The 19113-nt window shown below is 40.2% G+C and overlaps 2 protein-coding genes across 6 annotated transcripts in view; one reads left to right on the top strand and one right to left on the bottom strand.

Annotated features, from left to right (window-relative positions):
- The window catches only part of ninl (ninein-like), a 37437-nt gene extending 23631 nt beyond the window's left edge, over positions 1 to 13806 (bottom strand). Inside the window, exons 1-9 of one of the 5 annotated variants that reach the window (XM_061911448.1) lie at positions 13479 to 13806; positions 9980 to 10176; positions 9798 to 9894; positions 8383 to 8585; positions 5631 to 5697; positions 5364 to 5491; positions 775 to 942; positions 564 to 700; positions 350 to 490 (exon numbers count right to left, since the gene is read on the bottom strand). In XM_061911448.1, the coding sequence (XP_061767432.1) occupies positions 350 to 490; positions 564 to 700; positions 775 to 942; positions 5364 to 5491; positions 5631 to 5697; positions 8383 to 8585; positions 9798 to 9894; positions 9980 to 10162 (1124 nt within the window). In that variant the 5' untranslated portion in view covers positions 10163 to 10176; positions 13479 to 13806. Of the gene's footprint in view, positions 1 to 349; positions 491 to 563; positions 701 to 774; positions 943 to 1134; positions 1295 to 5363; positions 5492 to 5630; positions 5698 to 8382; positions 8586 to 9797; positions 9895 to 9979; positions 10177 to 12136; positions 12160 to 13478 lie in introns of those variants that run through there. The other 4 variants (XM_061911449.1, XM_061911452.1, XM_061911450.1 and 1 more) reach the window with 4 other exon arrangements.
- Positions 13807 to 14116: 310 nt separating this feature from the next.
- The window catches only part of aifm2 (apoptosis inducing factor mitochondria associated 2), a 7951-nt gene continuing 2954 nt past the window's right edge, over positions 14117 to 19113 (top strand). Inside the window, exons 1-5 of the mRNA XM_061911453.1 lie at positions 14117 to 14275; positions 17301 to 17477; positions 17553 to 17668; positions 18825 to 18944; positions 19006 to 19098. Of these exons, the coding sequence (XP_061767437.1) occupies positions 17303 to 17477; positions 17553 to 17668; positions 18825 to 18944; positions 19006 to 19098 (504 nt within the window). The 5' untranslated portion in view covers positions 14117 to 14275; positions 17301 to 17302. The remainder of the gene's footprint in view (positions 14276 to 17300; positions 17478 to 17552; positions 17669 to 18824; positions 18945 to 19005; positions 19099 to 19113) is intronic.

Raw genomic sequence — 19113 nt, 5'->3', positions numbered from 1 at the left:
ACATACACACATATGCATACATACATACGTATATATAAATATTCCTAATCTGTGTTTGAAAAATATTAATCGATTTAGAATCAGGATGAATAAGAATCACAATTTAGATGTAAATTAATTTGTGCACCCTTATTACTTGGCTGTCCAGCTTTGCACAAATAAACACGTAGGACTGCTTGTATCGCACATATCACATTTTACATGCAAAGACATATCATCCGATACTTGTTTTTTTTCCTGATATCAATATCGGACTGGGATACCCCTACTGGTCGGCGCCACTATTCTCAGCATGAAAGGTTGTTGTTTCTACACCACAGCGTTGTCGCACAGGAAGATTGTGGATCACCTGATCCTGCTCTGGTTGAGCGTCTCCATGCTGGCGTGGCGGTCGTCCACCTCCCGGACCAGCTTTAGGTTTCTGCGGTCTGCCTGGTCCAGGTCGGCCTTGGCTTTGTCCCGCTCCCTGCATGCCTGCTCCGCCGCCCCCCTGCCGAGCAGAAATACACCGCTGGTTATCTCCCGTCCTCACCTTCACCAGCAGTGAAGGAGGAGAAACCCACTGAAGGTGCTGGATCTCGTTCTTATAGGAGATGAGGGCCGCCTGATGGATGCCATTACCGCTGACCAGCAGCTCGTTATCCAACGCCAACGTCAGCTCGGTCAGAATCAGACGCTCATCCAGAGGGAAGTCCAGCATCTGCAAGCGGGAAAGAGTGCAGTCTTTTAATTGCTAGCAGTTAGCGAGTTACAGTCAGAGCGCAAAGATCTGACCTGCAGGATGTCGTGGCCGTTCCTGATGCCCTCCTCCGTCCACAGGCCCACCACTCGCTCGGGGCTGGTACATCCCGAACCATCGTCCAGCCGGCTGAGCACTCTGGAGCCGAGCGCAGCCGTCAGCAGGGACGGCGCGGCGGAGCGTTCCTCAAACGTTGCCTGAGGCTGCATGTCAAAGCAACAGAGGCGGCATCAGCGAGCGCCAGAGGCAAACTTGTGAGGTTGCCAGGTTTAATCTGGATTAGTCCGCCCCGCAACACCACGTGGGAGATTAAGGGCGTTGTACAGCGGCAGGTCACCTGAGCCCAGGGGCCCGACGTAGGAGAGGCGTTTTGTGTGACGACGCTAAAATGTCACCTGAGCGGAAGAGGATCTGGTCCCGGCCGTCCTGGCCCACGTTAGGAATGCGCAGCCCGCCATCAGACCGCACACGCACAACACTGTGGCGTGTTTGTTGGAGCGGCCGCATGTTCACCTGCAGCTCATGGCCCAGCCCCGCCCACCTGATCAGGCAAGTGCAGCTGCAGCCTTCAGGTGCTCCTTTGCCAGATGACTTAGAAGTGGGCGGGGCCTTGGTGAGGCAGGAGCAGCTAGTTTTAAATTATTCTTCTTTCAAAGTCTTTGACTCATTCAAGACACGCGTTAATGTTTTTTCCCCAAAAAATATTCCATTACTTTCAAGACATGTTTTCCCATTTTAAATAAATATATATATATATTTTTCAAATGTCCACTTTTTCCAAACTTCTCAACCGATTCAAATTATTTCACCATCCTAAACAGTTCCAAAAGTTCCTGGTTATCCTGTAATTCTCACTTTAATGCTAGTAATAAGAATATGTCAGTAAATTGCTAGCATGCTAACATAATTATATATATATACATATATATATATATATATACACACACACACACACACGCACACACACACACACACACACACACACACACACACACACACACACATCTGCAACTCAGTATTCTTCTTCCTCCAAACACGACGAGTTGAGTTTGTACCAAAATGGATACATGGATGATACAGCAGAGGATTGGGAGAATGTCATGTGGTCAGATGAAACCAAAATAGAACTTTTTGGTATAAACTCAACTCGTCGTGTTTGGAGGAAGAAGAATACTGAGTTGCATCCCAAGAACACCATACCTAATGTGAAGCATGGGGGTGGAAACATCATGCTTTGGGGCTGTTTTTCTGCTAAGGGGACCGGACGATTGATCCGTGTTAAGGAAAGAATGAATGGGGCCATGTATCGTGAGATTTTGAGCCAAAACCTCCTTCCATCAGTGAGAGCTTTGAATGGTTGACCAAATACTTATTTTCCACCATAATTTACAAATAAATTCTTTAAAATTCCTACAATATGAATTGCTGGATTTTTTTCCCCATTCTGTCTCCCACAGTTGAAGTGTACCTATGATGAAAATTACAGACCTCTGTCATCATTTTAAGTGGGAGAACTTGCACAATCGGTGGCTGACTATATACTTTTTTGTCCCACTGTACACACACACACATATATATATAAATATATATATATATATATATATATATATATATATATATATATATATATATATATATATATATATATATATATATATATATATATATATATATATATATATATATATATATATATATATATATATATATATATATATATATATCAGAGGTGGGTAGTGACGCGCTACATTTACTCCGTTACATCTACTTGAGTAACTTTTGGGATAAATTGTACTTCTAAGAGTAGTTTTTATGCAACATACTTTTACTTGAGTATATTTATAGAGAAGAAACGCTACTTTTACTCCGCTCCATTTATCTGCAATCAGGTCGCTACTCGCTACTTTTTTTAATCGATCTATTAATGCACGCTTTGTTTGTTTTGATTTTGTCAGACACGCATTCAAAGTAGGAACTATGCATGCTTGCGTTTCACCAATCACATGCAGTCACTGGTGACGTTGGACCAATCAAACAGAGCCAGGTGGTCACGTGACCGTCTCACGTAGAACACGACATGTTGAAAAACTTATTGGGGTGTTACCATTTAGTGGTCAATTGTACGGAATATGTACTGTACTGTTATCAATGAATCAATCAAAAGTGTAAACGAAAAAAGACACTTTTTATTTCAACCGTACTTCCAACCCTAAGCCAAAAACTGATCGCACAGTTCCTGTCTTCACAATAAAAGTGCCGCTCCATCGCGCCTGCGCTAACAAAATAAGAGTCTCCGAAAGCCATAGCAAACAAGATAGCAAACTACGGAGTTTGCCGCCAATGTATTTCTTGTAAAGTGTATAAAAACGAATATGGAAGCTGGACAAATAAGATGCCAAAAACCAACGACTTTCATGATGTATTAGACAGGAAGGAGGAACTCTTTTTCTCCTCCATTTGAAAACCGGGACGTTATCAGCACTACTGTCAGGTAATACACCAACTTATATTTTTGTCTTCATTAAAGATAGGAATCTATATGTTAAACATGCATGTATATTCATTAAAAAACCTTTAACATGTGAACAAAAACGGCAAAATAAATAAATATAAATTATATACTGTATATATATATGATATGTGTGTATGTATATGTATATATGAGGTAGATCACCTCGACTTGGTCATTTATTAAGTAATTGATAAACGTTGAAAATCTTATTGGGGTGTTACCATTTAGTGGTCAATTGTACGGAATATGTACTGTACTGCAATCTACTAATACAAGTTTCAATCAATCAATCAATCAATCAATCAATCAATCAATGCCTACTGAGCCTATGGTGCTGTTAAGTTATTGTGGCTCAATTTGCCTTAATTTTTATTTTATTTTAATGTATTATTATTTAATATATAATATTGTTTTAGTTGCTTAAGAGATATTCCTGGCTGTGAATTTGCTCATTGCTATTTTTATGTTTTTGTGCATTATTTGTTGCCGTAATCATTAAACAAACAGGTAACTCATCAGTTACTCAGTACTCGAGTAGTTTTTTCCCAACATACTTTTTACTTTTACTCAAGTAAATATTTGGGTGACTACTTCTTACTTTTACTTGAGTAATAAATCTCTAAAGTAACAGTACTCTTACTTGAGTACAATTTCTGGCTACTCTACCCACCTCTGATATATATACACACACATATATACATATACATATATATATATATATATATATATATATATATATATATATATATATATATATATATATATATATATATATATATATATATATATGTCTTGATTGGATTATCCAGAGAATAGTGCTCGATACCGTGGTAGAGCGCAATATGTAGGTGTGGGAAAAATCACAAGACTACTTCATCTCTACAGAACTGTTTCATGAGGGGTTCCCTCAATCATCAGGGTGATTGAGGGAACTCCTCATGAAACAGTTTTTGGTATAAACTCAACTCGTCGTGTTTGGAGGAAGAAGAATACTGAGTTGCATCCCAAGAACACCATTCCTACTGTGAAGCATGGGGGTGGAAACATCATGCTTTGGGGATGTTTTTCTGCTAAGGGGACCGGACGATTGATCCGTGTTAAGGAAAGAATGAATGGGGCCATGTATCGTGAGATTTTGAGCTAAAACCTCCTTCCATCAGTGAGAGCTTTGAATGGTTGACCAAATACTTATTTTCCACCATAATTTACAAATAAATTCTTTAAAATTCCTACAATATGAATTGCTGGATTTTTTTTCCCATTCTGTCTCCCACAGTTGAAGTGTACCTATGATGAAAATTACAGACCTCTGTCATCATTTTAAGTGGGAGAACTTGCACAATCGGTGGCTGACTATATACTTTTTTGTCCCACTGTACACACACACACATATATATATATATATTTACATACACATATATACGTATACATACATATATATATATACATACATATATATATATATATATATATATATATAAAATGTATGTGACTTGTTGAAGGGTGGACTAGCAAAGTAAGATTTTCATTGTACGGCAAACTGTCTGTTTCACTGTGCATATGACCATAAACAATCTTGAATTTTGAATCTTGAATAATATTGTAAGCATGATAGCCTGGTAGTGTTAGCATGCAAGCTCTTTTTAATAGCTATTTTGCAGGTAAACACCTCCAAAGTCATGTATTTAGGCACAGTTATCATATTATTGTTTCCAAGAACACAGATACTGTAGTTTTGTACTTAATGTATGTTATCCGTTAGCATGCTAAATGTTAGCCTTTTTAAGCACATTTTTGCAGGAATTTGCCTCAAGAGTCATATAGTTTGATGCATGTTAACTGTTAGCATGTTAGCTTTTACTGAATACTATAAAAATGGGACCCATTACCTCACTACTTTGCACTCAGCATCAAAGGTTGGAATTGGAGAATGAATCACCAAAAATGTTTCCCGGGCGCAGCCACCGTTGCTGCTCACTGCTCCCCTCACCTCCCACGGGATGATCAAGGGTGATGGGTCAAATGCAGAGAATAATTTTGACTGGTAGTTGTTAGCTTGCCAAGTATTTTACTAGCCCAACCACGCAGAAGTCAAACTTGTAAATGTCTCACCCTGAGCGGCGCCCCCTGCAGGGGAGTGGGCCGTAGAGGCGTCGAGCAGGACATGGGCGTGGAGCCACACAGGACATTCTGGAAGTCCAAATCCTGGCCTGCCAGCGCTATCGGCTCCTCCTCCTGCCCTAAAGTTGCGGCACAAGACGGACTTTGGCAAATAAACCACGTTGGCTGTTCCTCAAGGCTGTATTCTAGGGCCACTGATGTAGTATCTGTGGGATAGTGTGTCCATATGCGAGGTTAGAAGCTGTTGGCCCTGTGTACCTTTAGACTGAAAGTACGTCCGGGTGACATCCTTGGGACTTCCTGGCTCGTCGTCGGACTTCAGGCTCTGCAGAGAAAACACACATCAGTCACGCCGTGTTCATCCGCCGGTTTGGGAAGACGCTGGAATAACAGACTGCAGTTCGGACGCTTTGTGTCCCCGTGAGGACGTGTTTGCTTTTGACATCAGGGTGGTCAGCCGTGTCACAGGGCGGCTGTGTGTGTGTGCGTGCGTGTGTGTGAGAGACACAAGAAGAGCTTAACATAAAAAAGCAGCAGTTTTGACATTTGTGGGAAAAAGACAACCCCGAGGTATTGAAACTAAAGTTGGCTTTAAGTTTAAACCAGTTATTGGTGGATGTGAGAGTGTAGCATTGTGTTGACGACAAGCTGTGTGTGTATGGGTGCAGTCCTTGCAGACAAAAATAAACACACACACACACACACATGCCTTGGACCACGTGTCAAACTCAAGGCCCGGGGACCAGATCAGGCTCGCCACTTCATTTAATGTGGTCTGCCAATCATTTAATGAGACCATTTTAAAGAATGCTCCGGACTTTAAACGGCTAAAGTGCTGGTATAGCTATTGTACTTGCTCCTTTGTATACAAACCCGCAAACCAGTGAAGTTGGCACGTTGTGTAAATCATAAATAAAAACAAAATATAATTATTTGCAAATCCTTTTAAACTTATATTCAATTGAATAGACTGCAAAGACTGTCATGATCCACTACTTGGACCATGTCATGTTCTGGTTTGGTTCTGTATCGTATCTTGTTAGTATTTGGTCTTCCTTAGTTCCTGGTGGCACTTCCTGTTTTGTTCTGTTGTCATAGTTATGTATTTGTGTCACCTGCCTTTTGTTTTTCACGCGCACCTGCCTCCTAATTACTGTCCTTATATAAGCCTGCCTTTTCCGTTACTAAGTCTCGCAGTCTAGTTTGCTGATCTATGCAACAGGTGACGTCGCTAATTCCTATTGTGGTAAAAGTCTTTTTGTATTCGTTAGCTTCCATGCTATTCCTTCGTTTGTTTCCCTAGCTCACATGCTAGCGCTTTCAGTTCTTTCTAGCTCCCATGTTAGTTCTGTTGGTTTTGTCTTTAGTGCCTTGTGCGAGTCTTTTTGTTCTTAGTCTGTTTTATAGTAGAAATAAATCATAATTTCTTACCTTCACGCTGTGTCCAGTGCGCCTGCATTATAGAGAGAACGCACCCGCATAACCAAAATGCCAGCTAAGCGTCACAAAGAAAAGATGTTTAACGTTCGGACTGGAGAAACTTGTTATTTTTTGCAAATATTAGCTCATTTGGAATTTGATGCCTGCAAAATGTTTCCAAAAAGTTGGCGCAAGTGGCAAAAAAGACTGAGAAAGTTGAGGACTGCTCATCAAACACTTATTTGGAACACCCCCTCTGTGAACAGGCTAATTGGGAAAATGTGTCTGCCATGATTGAGTATAAAAGCAGCTTCCATGAAACGCTCAGTCATTCACAAACAAGGATTGGGCGAGGGTCACCACTTTGTCAACAAAAGAGCAAATTGTCCAACAGTTTAAGAACAACATTTCTCAACGAGTTGCGATGAGGTGGCGACTTGTCCAGAGTGTACACCACATTCCGCCCGATTGTAGCTGAGATAGGCTCCAGCGCCCCCCGCGATCCTGAAGGGAATTAACGGTAGAAAAATGGATAGATGGATGGACTTCTCAATTAACTATTGCAAGAAATGTAGGGATTTCACCATCCACGGTCCGTAATATCATCAAAAGGTTCAGAGAATCTGAAGAAATTACTGCACGAAAGCGATGATATTACAGACATTTGATCCCTCAGGCATCAAAAAGCGACATCAGTGTGTCAAGGATATCACCACATGGGCTCAGGATCACTTCAAAAAACTACTGTCAGTAACTACAGGTTGTCCCTACATCTTTATGTGCAAGTTAAAACTCTACTATGCAAAGCGAAAGCCATTTATCAACAACACCCAGAAACGCGCCCGGCTTCGCTGGCCCCAAGCTCATTTAAGATGGACTAGATGCAAAGTGTAAAACTGTTCTGTGGTCTATTAAGTCCACATTTCAAATTGTTTTTGGAAAAAAAAAAAGTTTCTCTGTTGGAACATTAAATATCTTGTCTTTGCAGTCTATTCAACTGAATATAAGTTGAAAACCATTTGCTAATTGTGTATTCTGTGCCAACTTCACTGGTTTTGTAGAATAAATAGTTAATCTTTTATTGTAGTCACCTTTCTTTATTCAGACAGTCTTAGAATAAAATCATCTGGGAGGACGTTTCCCTGTAAAAAGGAGGCTCCCAATATGATCTTGGACCACATGCGAGCCAAAAAGACCAGAAAGGATCAAAGTGCAATGCGATCCCAACAATATTGACATCTCCGGCACGGGTCCTCAAGGGAACAGCTTTGTTGTCCCAGCAGGATGAATGATAATTCCAAATAAATGAGCTGCAAAGTAAGAAAAGGAATAAAACATCTGCAACGTGACTTTAGGATTTCAACAGTAAGCTGGAATGTAGAAGGAGGCAGGGAGACGTCTTGGACCTGCACCAGAGTCTGCCAGCAGTCACATTCCTCACCATCCCACTTCCTGAACTCATTACCAAGACTGCCCTGACAACCCCCCACTTCTTGCCTTCCCTTCCCAGGTATTTGAACGCAGCATCGTGTGTGTGTTTGTGTGGTCATCTGGTCGTGGGCGTCCATGACGACGGTGTTCGTTTCCATACCTCAAGGCTATCCAGAGACGTAGATCGGCGGACTTTGGGCCTGCGGACACCTGATGGTGACGAGTCGGTGGTCCGGGTGTTGGGCGGCGGCGAGTCGTCCGAGTCACACCTTAACGCAACGTCGGGCTGGGCGTCAGGCCGCGAGCGTCGACCGTAACGTTTTTCCCCCTTCACAAACTTCGGCTTCACTTCATCTGGGACGACTGAAGAGACGCACACTGTCAACAAACCTGTCCTCAGCCAAATGCTACTTAGCACACGCTGATTCTAGAGTCAATATATGTTCGATATCGGCATAAAAACAAGTATCGGATGACTTACATGTAAAATGGCCGATACAAGCAGTCCTGCAACTTGTTTACTTGTGCGTGATATCATGTGTGACACAGGAAGTCCTCCAGCGTGTTTACTTGTGTGTGATATAATGTGCGATACAAGCAGTGCTGCAACTTGTTTACTTGTGCGTGATAGCATGTGCGATACAATCAGTCTCGCAGGGGTGTTTACTTGTGTGTGATACCACGTGTGATACAAGAAGTCCTGCAGCGTGTTTACTTGTGTATGATACCACGTGTGATACAAGAAGTCCTGCAGCGAGTTTACTTATATGTGATAGCATGTGCAATACAAGAATTTCTGCAACTTGTTTACTTGTGCGTGATGTCATGTGCGACACAAGAAGTCCTGCAGCGTGTTAAATCTGTTTGATATCATGTGCACAATCAGTACCGCAGCGTGTTTAGTTGTGTGTGATATCATGTGCAATACAAGCAGTCCTGCAACTTGTTTACTTGTGCGTGATATGATCTGCGATACAAGCAGTTCCGCAGCATGTTCACTTGTGTGTGATATATTGTGCGATACAAGCAGTCCTGCAACTTGTTTACTTGTACATGACATCATGTGCGATACAAGAAGTCCTGCAGCGCGTTTACTTGTGTGTGATACGAAAAGTCCTGCTGTGTGTTTACTTGTGTGTGATATCATGTGTGATACAAGCAGTCCTGAAGTGTTTACTTGTGCAAAACTGGACAGCCAATTAATATATAAATATCCTCCAATAACCACGCAATTTCTTCTATTTTACTAAATTAATTTACAAAAGGTACTTGGAGCTAGCAGCTACACAACAGATAAGCGCACAAATGAGATACAAGCAATAATCATCAAACTATGTTGCAGTGTAAAACAGCACATTTGTCAATAAAAAACAAGTACCAAATACTTATAGTTGCATATTACTTACACATACTAAGTCTCCAAGGCAGAAAAACACTAGAAGGTATCCAGGAACAAACGTGTCCGCACGTTTGTTCATGGATACTTGTGGCTCTAATATCGATATCGGGAGTGGAACAGTTGTATGGAGACCCCCCTACACATTCAGGGTCCCCCGCCACCCGCCATGGCCCCACCTGGCTCCAGGCAGCTGCTGTCGTCGTCTGATGTGCTGAAGTCCAGCGAGCGAGACAAGACGTCCACAAAGTTGTCTTTAAACTCCTCAAAGTTGACCTAAGAGGCAAGAACACAGATGACGTGACCGCTTCTTTGTCCTCTACAAGGAGGGGCGACAGTGTGCCGGACCGGCGAGGCTCACCCGGGCGTAGGCGCCGCCTCCCAGCAGCGAGTCCAGCAGCAGCGGCAGGTGAGCGTCCAGCTGCAGCTTCCTGCAGAGCGCCGTCACTTCCTCCCGGTCCAGGAAGCCCCTGGACGTCGTGTCGCAGCTGTCAAACTCCGCCTTCAGCTGGGCGACGTAGTGGCTTGGCTCCGCCTTCTCCATCCCCAAGCATCACGCTGCCACGCACAGTGAGTGTGTGCGAGATGACATGAGATTATGGGGGATGATCCGCCGCGAGATTATTACGTAACAGATGTCATCTACTGTCAAACACACTCCGAATCTTTGCTTTCCACTCCTCTATTGCTCCACCAAAAAAACAACATACAGATATACTACAAAAGTACAAAACACTTACTTTATAGAGCACGACGCATTTAAAAACAAAACAGCTACCATCAAAACATGAACCTATCCCAGCACAGAATCCACAAAAACAACAGTACAAATTTCCAGCTGCAAACACTACGATACCAAACGCATTATGACAAATCTACCATGATTAAAACAAAACAACCATCAATGCGAGCCTTCATTTCTCTCATGGGAATAAAAATAGTACATCTATATAGTAGGGGTGCACAAAAAATGTATTCATATCCAAATCTGATTCTGAAACGATTCAGAATTCTTAAAAATCAATGAAAAAAAAATTATAATAGTATTTTTTTCTAAATAAAAATAAATTTTTTAAACATACGTTTCTAGGCCATAACCAATCTATACAATCGGAAAGACCTTTTCTAACATTATAACCTGTTATAAAAAAAGTTTCATTATAATGATTATGTCATCATACATTGCGAGAATCGGTTTGAAACGAATCGTCACCCCAGGAGTCAGATCGAATCAATAGGTGCCCAAAGATTCAAACCCCTACAAATATTTATGTCCAAACGTTTCACACTGAGGGCCGCTAACTGAAAAGTCAAAGCATGCGGGTGCCCTTTTTGATATTTTTAATTTTCAAAACCAATTCGATATATGCATTTTTGTAACCTCTCGGGCTCCCCTCAATTTTGCTTCAAGGAACTCAGAAGGGTCTCAGTCATAAAAACGTTAAAAATAAATCATATAATATATATATATATTTTTTTTAATAACTTAAATTTCTGGATCAACTTTAGATCTCTCCGTCTGTATAAAGTTTTGACATATAATCTTATATTTTTTTCAGAGTTTTACGCTTTTTTTTTTTTTTAAAGAAACCCCATATTTTTATGGAAAAAATTCAATATTTTCCAAAAAATTGTCAAAGTGAAATATTAAACATGAAGTAATTGGAACTTAACTGTAAATGGGTCAGCAATTCATAACATTGATTCTGATTCTTTATTACTTTTTGAGCAATTACATTTTATTTAAAAAAATCCACTAAATTTATCAGTGATCCAAAAGTATTAAAAATATGTACATCCATCCATCCATTAATTTTCTACTGCTTGTCCCTATTTTTTATTTTTTTTAACTTTAAATCTCGAGATAAACTTCAAATCTATCCGTTATTAGAATTATTTTCCTGGTTTGATTTATTACTTTTTTGTAGTAGAAAATTTAAGTTTTTTTTATGGCAAACACAAAATAAGCAATATTTCCCCCTAAAAATGTCAAAGTGGAATATTTGATGTGAAGTAAATGGTGCCATTAAAGGCCTACTGAAACCCACTACTACCGACCAAGCAGTCTGATAGTTTGTATATCAATGATGAAATATTAACATTGCAACACATGCCAATACGGCCGGTTTGGTTTACTAAATTGCAATTTTAAATTTCCCGCGAAGTGTCGTGTTGAAAACGTCGCAGTACGATGACGCGTATGATGACGCTTGCGTTTGACGTCTCGGGTTGTAGCGGACATTATTTTCCCACCCAATCCAAGCTATAAGTAGTCTGCTTTAATCGCATAATGAAACAGTATTCTGGACATCTGTGTTGCTGATTTTTTTGCAATTTGTTCAATTAATAATGGAGAAGTCAAAGTAAAAAGATGGAGGTGGGAAGCTTTTAGCCTTTAGCCACACAAACACAGCCGGTGTTTCCTTGTTTAACAGAGCGGTCAAGCGAACATGGATCCCGACCACATGTCAACCGGCAGGTTTCGGTGAGGATATTGTGGTAATAAGTTGGCTCTTACCGTAGTTATGAGCGGAGCCTGCGTCGGATGCGCCCTCCTGCAGCTGCCGCGGACTATTACCTCCTCCCACGCAGACACTGGCGGTCAACACACCGTGGCCACACCCCTCCGACTTTCAGGTAATGTATAATCTCACTAAAACGATAGGCAGATAAGGGATTTTCCAGAATTATCCTAGTAAATGTGTCTAATAACATCTGAATCGCTCCCACTGCAATCGCCTTTTTTTGTTAAAAACTTTTTTTTGTAGTCCTTCACTCTTAATATCCTCATCCACGAATCTTTCATCCTCGCTTAAATTAATGGGGAAATTGTCGCTTTCTCGGTCCGAATCGCTCTCAGTGCTGGTGGCTATAATTGTAAACAATGTGAGGTTGTGAGGAGCCCGTGACGTCACGCGCACATCGTCTGCTACTTCCTGCCATATTTTTTATTAGCGACCAAAAGATGCAAACTTTATCGTCGATGTTCTCTACTAAATCCTTTCAGCAAAAATATGGCAATATCGCGAAATGATCAAGTATGACACATAGAATGGACCGGCTATCCCCGTTTAAATAAGAAAATCTCATTTTAGTAAGCCTTTAATCGGTTAATAATTCATAACAACATTCATCTTGATTCATTATTATTTTTGGAGCAACTGTAGTTTTAAAGAAAAAAAGTTGCTGATATGTCAGCTTGGTGTTATTAGAGTCAATGTTGCACCTTTTCCTTGTAAAATTTCACCTGTTTGCTTTTGTATTGCATTTTTTCCATCCATCCATCCATTTTCTACCGCTTATTCCCTTTCGGGGTCGCGGGGGGCGCTGGCGCCTATCTCAGCTATAATTATAGTATTAAAAAAAAATTGCTGCGAGCTGCAAATGGCCCCGGTGCCACACTTTGGTCACCCCTGCTGTCCGTTATACTGCTATAAATCTATTCCACGCAACAAAAAAAAACATAGCTATCAATATGACAAAATGAAACATCCTAATGAACTAGCTTTGTAAGTAATTAATCTACCAAAATAAAAAAACACTGATTAAAAAACTACCACAGGAAAATGCCCTACAAATCATAACAAACCATTCTACAAGCCCTCAGCAAACTACACTTTTTATTAAATCATCTGCCATTATTAAAACTATCAGTCACAACAAACTACTGCAAAAATAGCCATTGTTACCTAGCACTGATTAATAATAATAAACATGATTAAAAAAAACTAGCTCTATATATTAATGATTAATAATAAACTGTGAGGGGTCTAGGGCTGATGATCTCCATGGTAACGTCGATGCGCGCGCAGTCGGGACAATAAAAAGACACAAAAAAGACTTATAAAAAGAGGACAAACCGGTTTTTCTGTCCCTCTGGTCGCGTCTTCACTCAAACGAGGATCGACTGTCCCGGTGAAGACGCCGACTCGGAGGACGGGACAAGTTAGCGGTTAGCTCGTTCATCGCGAGTCTCTTCTCACCGAAATAAAGTTGCCTTCCTCCGCTTCCCGCCCGAAATTTAAAGTTCACGTTTCGTCCATGGCGGCCGCGGAGAGTCCTCCGTGGCTCCGCCGAGTCCGAGTGAGACCTTTGAAGGAGCGCACCGACTGTTATCACCGCGAGAGACCGGCAGACGGATCGTGATTGTCCCCGAACCCCCCCTCAAAAAAAGAGTGGATCCCATTTCCGGTGACTTTTCAAAATAAGATCAAATGTTGAATCACAGCTCAGTTCTGGTAGCTGAAGTTATTTTGTAAAACCAATCGATGCTGCGATTGCTTTAGATACAATCCATCGTGTTAAATTTCTGTTTTTTTTTGTGATCAACTTCCGTTGTTCTGACAAAGTGTTGCAGTGCACACTTTCACCGCTGGAGAGAGCTGTTTGATTGACTGTTGTGAATGTTTCGGTGTAAAAACATGTTTCAAACTCACTGAACTTTCACATCAATGCTTTAAGGGTGAACATCAATACTTTATATCATATTAAAAATACAATCGTCTTCACTGTGAAAGGATCAAAAGAGCCCGCCCCCTCCAGTAAATACTGGGATGTGATTGGTGGACAGGGAATGATGTAAGTGCTGAGTCATCATGACTGTTGGAATTTGAAAAGTGGGGAAAAGTCAGAGAACAAAATTCTGCAGCTATTATCGGTGAGTTTTTGTGCATCTATTGTTTCCTTTAGGATGACAAATTAACACTCATTGCATTGTTTTTCACGTTGATAAGGGGAAATGTGAGGTAATAACTTCAAACGTACTCTGTGGCCTAGTGGTTAGAGTGTCTGCCCTGAGATCGGTAGGTCATGAGCTCAAACCCCGGCCAAGTCATACCAAAGACTATAAAAAAGGCACCCGTTATCTCCTTGCTTGGCACTCAGCATCCAGGTTTGGAATTGGGGGTTAAATCACCTAAAATGATTCCCGGGCGTGGCACTGCTGCTGCCCACTGCTCCCCTCACCTCCCAGCGGGTGATTAAAGGTGATGGGTCAAATGTAGAGAATAATTTCACCACACCTAGTGTGTGTGTGACAATCGTTGGTACTTTAACTTTAAATGCAGGAAATTCAGAATTATGTAACATTTACATTTCTGTCAAATATACTTTAATAATTTTTTTTCTAAGGCGAAAATGACCTCATGATGCAATCATTAGTGATTAAAAAACAATGCAAAAAACAAACTACAATTATATATCCATCCATCCATCCATTTACTACCGCTTTTTCCCTTTGGGGTCGCGGGGGGCACTGGCGCTTATCTTAGCTACAATCGGGCGGAAGGCAGGGTACATCCTGGACAAGTCGCCACCTCATCGCAGGGCCAACACAGATAGACAGACAACATTCACACATATATGCAAGAAGGCAATTTCTTTTTATAATTTTTCTTATTTTTGCACATACACGCCTTGTCAAATTTAATTGTATAATTACATTTTGAATTTAATTTAATTAAATTTATTTGAATTCAATTTACTTTATTTTAACTGTTTACTTTTCTTTACTTTAATGAAATTAAATCAAATTCAATTTAATTGAATTTGCCTTACTTTGCTTTACATGTGTTCACTTTATTTGTTTCTCTGTAATTAAATTAAATTAAATTAAATTCATTTTAATTTAAATTGATCTACTTTCATTTTAATTCGATTTAATTTAATTATCTTAGTTTGCTCTTCTTTAATTAATTACATTTAATGTGATTTAATTTAATTTGATATTAATTACTTTATTTTACTTTTTAAAATGTTTCTAATTCAATACTCAATTTATTTATTTTGTAAAATAAAATGAAATAAAATATAATAAAATAAGATAGCATGAAATGAAATGAAATGAAATAAAATAATATTTAATAAATAAATTAATTTAAATTAAACTAAAAATAATTATATATCCAAGTAGTCAATTTCTTTTCATTCATTTGTTTAATTTTGCACATACACGCCTTGTAAAATTGAATTTATTTTATATAATTGCATTGATATACATTCAATTGTATTTATTGAAATTTAATTAAATTTCTTTTATTTGTTTTCTTTTTTTTTACTTTAATTAAATTTAATTGAATTCAATTGAATTGAATTTATTTTACTTTGCTTTACTTTTGTTCACTTTTTTGCTTCACTGTAATTAAATTTAATTTAATTTAATTTGATTATTTCATTTAATTTAAGTCAAACTACTTTAATTTTAATTGGATTCATTTAATTATCTTACTTTGCTTTACTTGTTTGCATTTAAAAAAAAATAATTTAATTTAATGTGAAATTAATTTGATCTACATCACTTACTTACTTACATTACTTTTTAAAATGTATTTAATTTATCCATCCATCCATCCATCCATCCATCTTCTTCCGCTTATCCGAGGTCAGGTCGCGGGGGCAGCAGCCTAAGCAGGGAAACCCAGACTTCCCTTTCCCCAGCCACTTCGTCTAGCTCTTCCCGGGGGATCCCGAGGCTTTCCCAGGCCAGCCGGGAGACATAGTCTTCCTAAGGTGTCCTGGGTCTTCCCCGTGGCCTCCTACCGGTTGGACGTACCCTAAACACCTCCCTAGGGAGGCGTTCGGGTGGCATCCTGACCAGATGCCCGAACCACCTCATCTGGCTCCTCTCGATGTGGAGGAGCAGCGGCTTTACTTTGAGTTCCTCCCGGATGGCAGAGCTTCTCACCCTATCTCTAAGGGAGAGCCCCGCCACACGGCGGAGGAAACTCATTTCGGCCCCTTGTACCCGTGATCTTATCCTTTCGGTCATGACCCAAAGCTCATGACCACAGGTGAGGATGGGAACGTAGATCGACCGGTAAATTGAGAGCTTTGCCTTCCGGCTCAGCTCTTTCTTCACCACAACGGATCGGTACAACGTCTGCATTACTGAAGACGCCGCACCGATCCGCCTGTTGATCTCACAATCCACTCTTCCCTCACTCGTGAACAAGACTCCTAGGTACTTGAACTCCTCCTCTTGGGGCAGGGTCTCCTCCCCAACCCGGAGATGGCACTCCACCATTTTCCGGGCGAGAACCATGGACTCATGTATTTAATTTAATACTTATTTAATAAAATAAATTAAATCAAAATGAAAGGAAATACAATTAAATAAAGTTAAATTAAATTAGATTAAATTAAATGTGTGCTTTTATTTCCCCCGCGAGCCCAAAGGGAATAAGCGGTAGTAAATGGATGGATGTGCTTTTCTTTAATTAATTTTATTTAATGTGGTTTGATTTAATTTGATCTACATTACTTTATTTTACTTTTTAAAATGTATTTAATTTAATACTTATTTAATAAAATAAAATAAAATAAAATGCAATTAAATTAAATTAAATTAAAGAAAAATCTTTTATGGCGCTAACTGCCTTCCTGTTACTTCAATGGTCACTAGAGGGCGCTGGTGACAGATGCTGAGCTGAAGAATTAGTACTGGTAAATAGTGCATAGGACCATCCGAACATAGATCAAAATATCAACATAGATTCTCACAAGTTTTTTTTTGTCTGCACAGTAAAACGTTCTGATCACATGTTCGTTCCAGCTAATGTGTGAATGTGTGTGGGGGTGTGTGTGTGTGTGTGCGTGCATGTGAGTGTGTGTGCGTGTGTTTGTGTGTGTGTGTGTGTGTGTGCGCGTGTGTGCGTGCGTCTGTGTGTGTGTGTGCGTGCGTGCAGGTATGGGCGCCCAGACCTCATCAGTAGAGGGCGTGCACGTGGTGGTGGTGGGCGGGGGCTTTGGCGGCGTGGCTGCGGCCCAGCAGCTGAAGCGAGAAGGCCTGAGCTTCACTTTGATTGACATGCGGGACGCCTTCCATCACAACGTGGGCGCATTAAGAGCGTCCGTGCAACCAGGTGCCCCTAACCCTCCATCGTCATCATCATCATGTGTAAACAACATGCTGGAAAGTTGACCTTTGACCCCTCCAGGCTTCGCCCTGAAGACCTTCATCACGTACGCCGAGACGTTCGGAGAGAGTTTTGTTCAAGGCCGAGTGGAGCGAGTGGACCCCCAGCGCCAAGTGGTGGTCCTGCAAGGAGGAAGGGTACCATGTGTTGCACTTATGATTGATTGACATGATGATGCTAGTAACAATGCCAAGGAGCAGACAGAGCTCGAAAACCCTCTTGTGTTTGAAAAAATGGCCTTGCAGCTGAAACTTGTCACATATTTTTTTAAATTAAAATTTTAAGTTTTTATTTGAGATTTGGATAAGATTAACATCAGCAAAGATTGACATTTACATGACAAAAGTAATCATTTTTGATTCATTATTTTACTTTTACTATAGTTGGTAGCAACTATTGATGAATCGGCAGTTTTTTTTTTTACTAAATAAGCATTCAAAACATTTTAAAAACAGTACATTTGTAATAAAAAAAAAAAGTTGAATTAATTCCCATTAAGTTTGTTAAGTCCATAAAAGTGTGTGCAAAACTGGAACATAAGTGTCCAAAATGGAATAAATATTGTTTCCCCTCAAAATTCTACACACAATACCCTGTACATGATGGTTTTTGATACTTGGTGCCATCTTGAAAGTATACTAACGTCTCTTACATTAGCATGCTAATGGTAGCATGCCAACGGAAGTACGCTTATGTTTTATGCCAGCGTTTTAGCTCATTTTGTATAATTACACCTAAAAATTGTGCGTTTTAATACTTGTCGCCATCTTAGAAGAATGCTAACTTGTCCGATGTCATCATGGTAATGTTAGCATGCTAACGTTTTATGCTAGCTTATAAACCAATTTTGTTTGTTCACACCTAAAAATTACGGATTTTGATACTTGGCGCCATCTTGGACGTATGCTGACGCCTCTTATATTTGCATGCTAATATTAGCAGGCTAACCGAAGTACGGTTATGTTTTATGCTAGCTTTTTAGCTCATATTGTATGTTTACACCTAAAAATAGTGCGTTTTAATAGTTGTTGCCATCTTAGAAGAATGCTAACTTGTCCGATGTAATCCTGGTAATGTTAGCATGCTAACGTTTTATGCTAGCTTTTAAACTAATTTTGTTTGTTCTCACCTAAAAAAAACGGATTTTGATACTTGGCGCCATCTGGACGTATTCTAACGTCTGTTATATTAGCATGCTAACGTTTTGAGAATTTTGCACGATTTTATTTATTGGGTAATTATGGCGTTTAGCCTTACACCTCTAACACTTTGTACTGTTGGGATGTGCTGCAGGAAGTCACCTTTTCGCACCTCATCCTGTGCACGGGAACTGATGGACCTTTTCCTGGGAAGTTCAACGCTGTGGCATCGTACAAGAGCGCCATTCAGGCTTACGAGGACTTTGTCAAGCAGGTTTGCTGCCATGTTGGAACAAACCATTACTGTTACTTGAGCCTACCACGCGTGTGCCTAGATCCAGAGCGCTGACTCGGTGCTGGTGGTGGGCGGGGGCTCGACCGGTGTGGAGATGGCAGCGGAGATCAAGACCGAATATCCACAAAAGAAGGTGACGGGGTTTTGT

This window comes from Nerophis ophidion, linkage group LG09 (assembly GCF_033978795.1).
Source record: "Nerophis ophidion isolate RoL-2023_Sa linkage group LG09, RoL_Noph_v1.0, whole genome shotgun sequence".
Lineage (NCBI taxonomy): Eukaryota > Metazoa > Chordata > Actinopteri > Syngnathiformes > Syngnathidae > Nerophis > Nerophis ophidion.
Note: the sequence above shows the minus strand (reverse complement) of the source record. Positions and strands in the feature narration are given on the sequence as shown.